The sequence below is a fragment of the Helianthus annuus genome, chromosome 13 (genome assembly GCF_002127325.2).
Source record: "Helianthus annuus cultivar XRQ/B chromosome 13, HanXRQr2.0-SUNRISE, whole genome shotgun sequence".
NCBI classification, from domain to species: Eukaryota; Viridiplantae; Streptophyta; class Magnoliopsida; order Asterales; family Asteraceae; genus Helianthus; species Helianthus annuus.
Window position 1 is genome coordinate 114,850,478 of NC_035445.2, and position 3,959 is coordinate 114,854,436.

General features: G+C 35.6%; 1 protein-coding gene across 1 annotated transcript; it reads right to left on the bottom strand.

Moving 5' to 3' along the window:
* Window positions 1-363: 363 nt before the first annotated feature.
* Window positions 364-3,566, bottom strand: LOC110901540. The gene is made up of 5 exons (XM_022148360.1): window positions 3,431-3,566; window positions 2,151-3,365; window positions 1,763-2,026; window positions 1,227-1,718; window positions 364-1,166 (listed from the first exon to the last, which is right to left on the bottom strand). The coding sequence occupies exons 1-5, from the start codon at window positions 3,564-3,566 to the stop codon at window positions 364-366; spliced, it is 2,910 nt and encodes a 969-aa protein (XP_022004052.1).
* Window positions 3,567-3,959: the final 393 nt, after the last annotated feature.

Below are 3,959 nucleotides of genomic sequence, written 5' to 3' on the forward strand. Positions count from 1 at the left end.
GTTGCAGGTGATATGATGGTTTTGTTTTGAGTAGCACGTATTTTGAAGTAAATTAAAATATAATTACAAATTGTACCCTTAAAGATCTATAATAGTTACAAAAGTGTTATTAAAACACTTTCAATAATACGGGTAATATAAATTATTAGTTGAACAAAACTTTATAATAAATTGTGATATTTATATTTGAAGAAAATACAAAAAATTTTGTAAACGAATATTGCAAATGATAATTATAATTAAATAATCTAATCTAAAACTTAAATACAATTATAATAGATGAAGATGTAAAATGAAATCAATAATTTATATAAAAAATAAACTTCAAATGTTACAATTTGATAATATTGGTTAATTTCTAAACTACAGTTTTCCAAATATTTCTTTGTAAATAACATTTACAGTTGTATTTGTTGGCCTTCCATCTTTGTCAGATATGAAAAGCTTCACGCCATCTCTTGTCTTTACTCTCGACAATGCAACATAAAGCTGACCATGTGAGAAAACGGGGTCTCTTAGGTACAGACCAACTCTGGAAAGAGACTGCCCTTGACTTTTGTTAATAGTCATGGCAAAACAGACGGTTATGGGAAACTGCCTTCGTTGAAATTTGAAAGGTATTTTCTTGTCTGAAGGTATCATGCTAATTCTGGGAATGTAAGTTCTTGAACCAACGTTACCTCCAGATAGTATCTCAGCCTCGATAACACGTTTTCCAAGACGCGTGATCTGAAGACGTGTACCATTGCATAACCCATTTTGCTGATCAATGTTCCTCAAAAGCATGACTGGGACACCCAACTTTAACACCAATCTATGATTGGGTAAGCCAGAAACAATCAAACTATTTAACACATCAGGATTATACAAATCTTGGTGTAATGGATCATTAATTTCCTCAGTTGGGTATAGACTATCTGAGCTAAGATACTCTACTTCTTCACCGGGAAATAATGCAAGCAAACGATCATTGATACAATGTACAACTTCATTTTTAGGAGCAAGTATGGCTCTTTCAGAAAAGTAGTCACGATCTTTAAAACGGTCAGGAACTGATGGATATACAAAGTCAATCAAGCTTTGAATTGGATCAGTTGAATCGGTGATTAGAAGATCGTTTGGTATTTCTATAGTTGAATCGCCCTCGTTACCATCACCAATATTGCCTTAACCAATTTCAAGAAGCCATTTCGCAAAATTGTTTATCTCATCAATGTTTGACCTACTGCTTCCAACAGATAAACGCATGTTACGGGTCAATTTTAAAACCTTGCAAGTGGACCAAATGTAAGATGAACATAAAGAGGCATGTACAATGTCTTGCCTTATGCCGTTTTGTACCACCGGTAAGATTTGCCTAAAGTCTCCACCGAAAACAATAGTCTTTCCACCAAAGGGAAGTTCAGAATTACGTGAGTCGGAGACACTCAAAACATCTTTCAATGTACGATCAAGAGCTTCAAAAGCATGTTTGTGTACCATCGGTGCTTCGTCCCAAATAATCAACTTGGCTTCGTCTAGAAGATTAGCGATTTCAGAATTAGGTTTGATATTACAAATGGAATCTTCAGTAAGATTAATCGGAATATGAAATCTTGAATGGGCGGTACGGCCTCGTGACAACAACAGTGATGCAATCCCGCTTGAAGCAACATTAACAACAATATGTCCATTGCATCTTATGGAAGCAACTAAAGTTTTCCAAAGAAATGTCTTACCTGTACCACCATAACCATACACAAAAAAACACCACCTTTCCCACATCCAACAGCACTCATAATCTCATTATACACTGCTCTTTGATCATCATTTAAAGAATTATGAAGCTTATTGAATTCAACCCTAACTTCATCCTTATCCCAAGAAAGCTCCTCATTTATTAGACGGTTAGCCTCATATAATGTGGAATCTTCATCTGGAACAGGCATTGGTGAGAATCTATGCAAGCTGGATCCATTATGGATAAGATAGTTTTCGATTTTAGACAACGTTATATTCTTTAAACGCTCGTCTGAGACAGCAAAACCTACAACAAAAATTTACATTTATATATTTAAGAACATAATTTATTAAAATAAGGAAAACTAAATTAAAAAAAAACCTTATGTGTTAAAAAAAAGAGTAGAAATTTAAAAAAAAAATAAATTTACCACTAAACCCAGAATCCTTCCGCATGTTGTATAAAATGTCCTCCGACAAAAACTCCCAGGTCTTCTCCCAAACAATTTCTGGTCTTGATAGAGTATTAGACAAAAGAAGTGTACCGAACAATGAACGAAGATAATGACCATTTCCGGTAAAACTGGCCTCTTTAATACACTCAATGTATTCGTTATTATCGTCTAATAGGCCACGCGCATAACATGCATCCCTAAAAGTAGGATAAAGAACACCCTCATAGGTTCTAATTTCTTCAAATGATCGTGGACCCTTAACTTTGGTTAGAAGAATTCTAAGGTAATAAGCTTCACCAAGAGAAGGAGAAACTGAATAAAGTCTTCCAACAACAACATAATTTTTTCGCGGCTGCCAGCAACGATCCTTTAACTTCCATACATACTTTGATGGAAACTCAACATACGTAAGTTTTAAAGTTTCTGGTTTTTTGTTCATGTTCATCCACTCCAAAAAAATAGAAGAATTAACCTGTGGTTTGTTTAGCACATCTTCAATATCATCTTCACCATTGAAAACTACATTTTGCTGGCCTGGAAGATGAAATGGTAACCTCATAACAGACGGATACCGATAGTGAACTTCACATGCAAATATTCTCCAAGTCGCTTCACATGCAGAAACATATCTTGCCTCGTAATATTCTTTTATTTCATCTTTCGGTATCTCCTCCTCAATGCCTCTGTCTGAATCTATAACAGCAACAGTGGCTCTATCTGGTCCATTATTAATGTATTTAAATAAATACTTAATTGAACCTGCCTGATTGCACCACTCCACATTGATGTGCGCCTGATATCTTCTAAGAAGCCTTTTGTTGTATGGAACGACGCTCCTGTTGTCCAATGTGACACCCTTCTTAATAACTGTGTGACCATCGTCTCTTCGCCTATAAAGCGGAAATCCATCTGAATCAACAGAAGTAGCCTCCAAAAACTTCTTTGGAAAGTTCTTAGAACAACGGTTTCCTACCATGCATGGACATTTCAAGTTAGCCTGTCCACATGGACCATGAATCATGAACTCACAGACCAGAGAATATAATTCAGGATCTTCATTTTTATCAGGAATCTCAGCTGAGATAAAAGGGTTAATATGTTCAACAGTAGGAACCTTATGATCAGCTTTCATATAAACACATAAATGAGCATGTGGCAGACCACGCTTTTGAAATTCAACGGTGTAAACAACTGTCGAAAAAAAATTAGCAAATACAAAAAGCAATTAAGTGAAAAAAAAATTAAATTCCACGTACCAGCATTAATATCGCCAAGAAATTTTTTTTCCTTAAGGTCTTTTATCAATGCATCAAGCTTCATCTTAAACAATCTACAAAGAATGTCGGGTCTGTCTTCAGGCTTAACTGATGTGTCACCAATAAACCTTACCATCTCGGGCCATTTCGGATTACAGGTAATAGTTATGAAAAAATCAGGATACCCATAATTCCTACATAAAGCCATAGCATCCAGGTAATTTTGCATCATATATCGAGCTCCACCAGTAAAAGAAGACGGTAATATCACAGGTTTTCCAGTATGAGACAAATCAGTCTAGCCACCTTGCTGAACACTTCTTAGGCTGTTAAAACATTCGCATCGTAATTTGGTTTGCTGAAATCTTATGTAGTTTAGCCGCTCGCTTTCGATCATTGTGTATGCATCGACTATAAACTGCTGATACAACCTCCTTGCATTAAGGATTAGAGAGAATTTGTTGTCCCTATCCTGCATCCTATAAGCAAAGAACTCTCTCATTGTGCAATTTGGACGTGTCTTCTTCGT

Coding starts and splice junctions, on each gene's coding strand:
- LOC110901540 (XM_022148360.1), bottom strand. CDS start 3,566: ATGGTAAGGTTTATTGGTGACACATCAGTTAAGCCTGAAGACAGACCC. Junction 1,719..1,762: donor GATTATGAGTGCTGTTGGAT/GTGGGAAAGGTG, acceptor ATGGTGGTACAG/GTAAGACATTTCTTTGGAAA. Junction 1,167..1,226: donor GCGTTTATCTGTTGGAAGCA/GTAGGTCAAACA, acceptor AAATTGGTTAAG/GCAATATTGGTGATGGTAAC.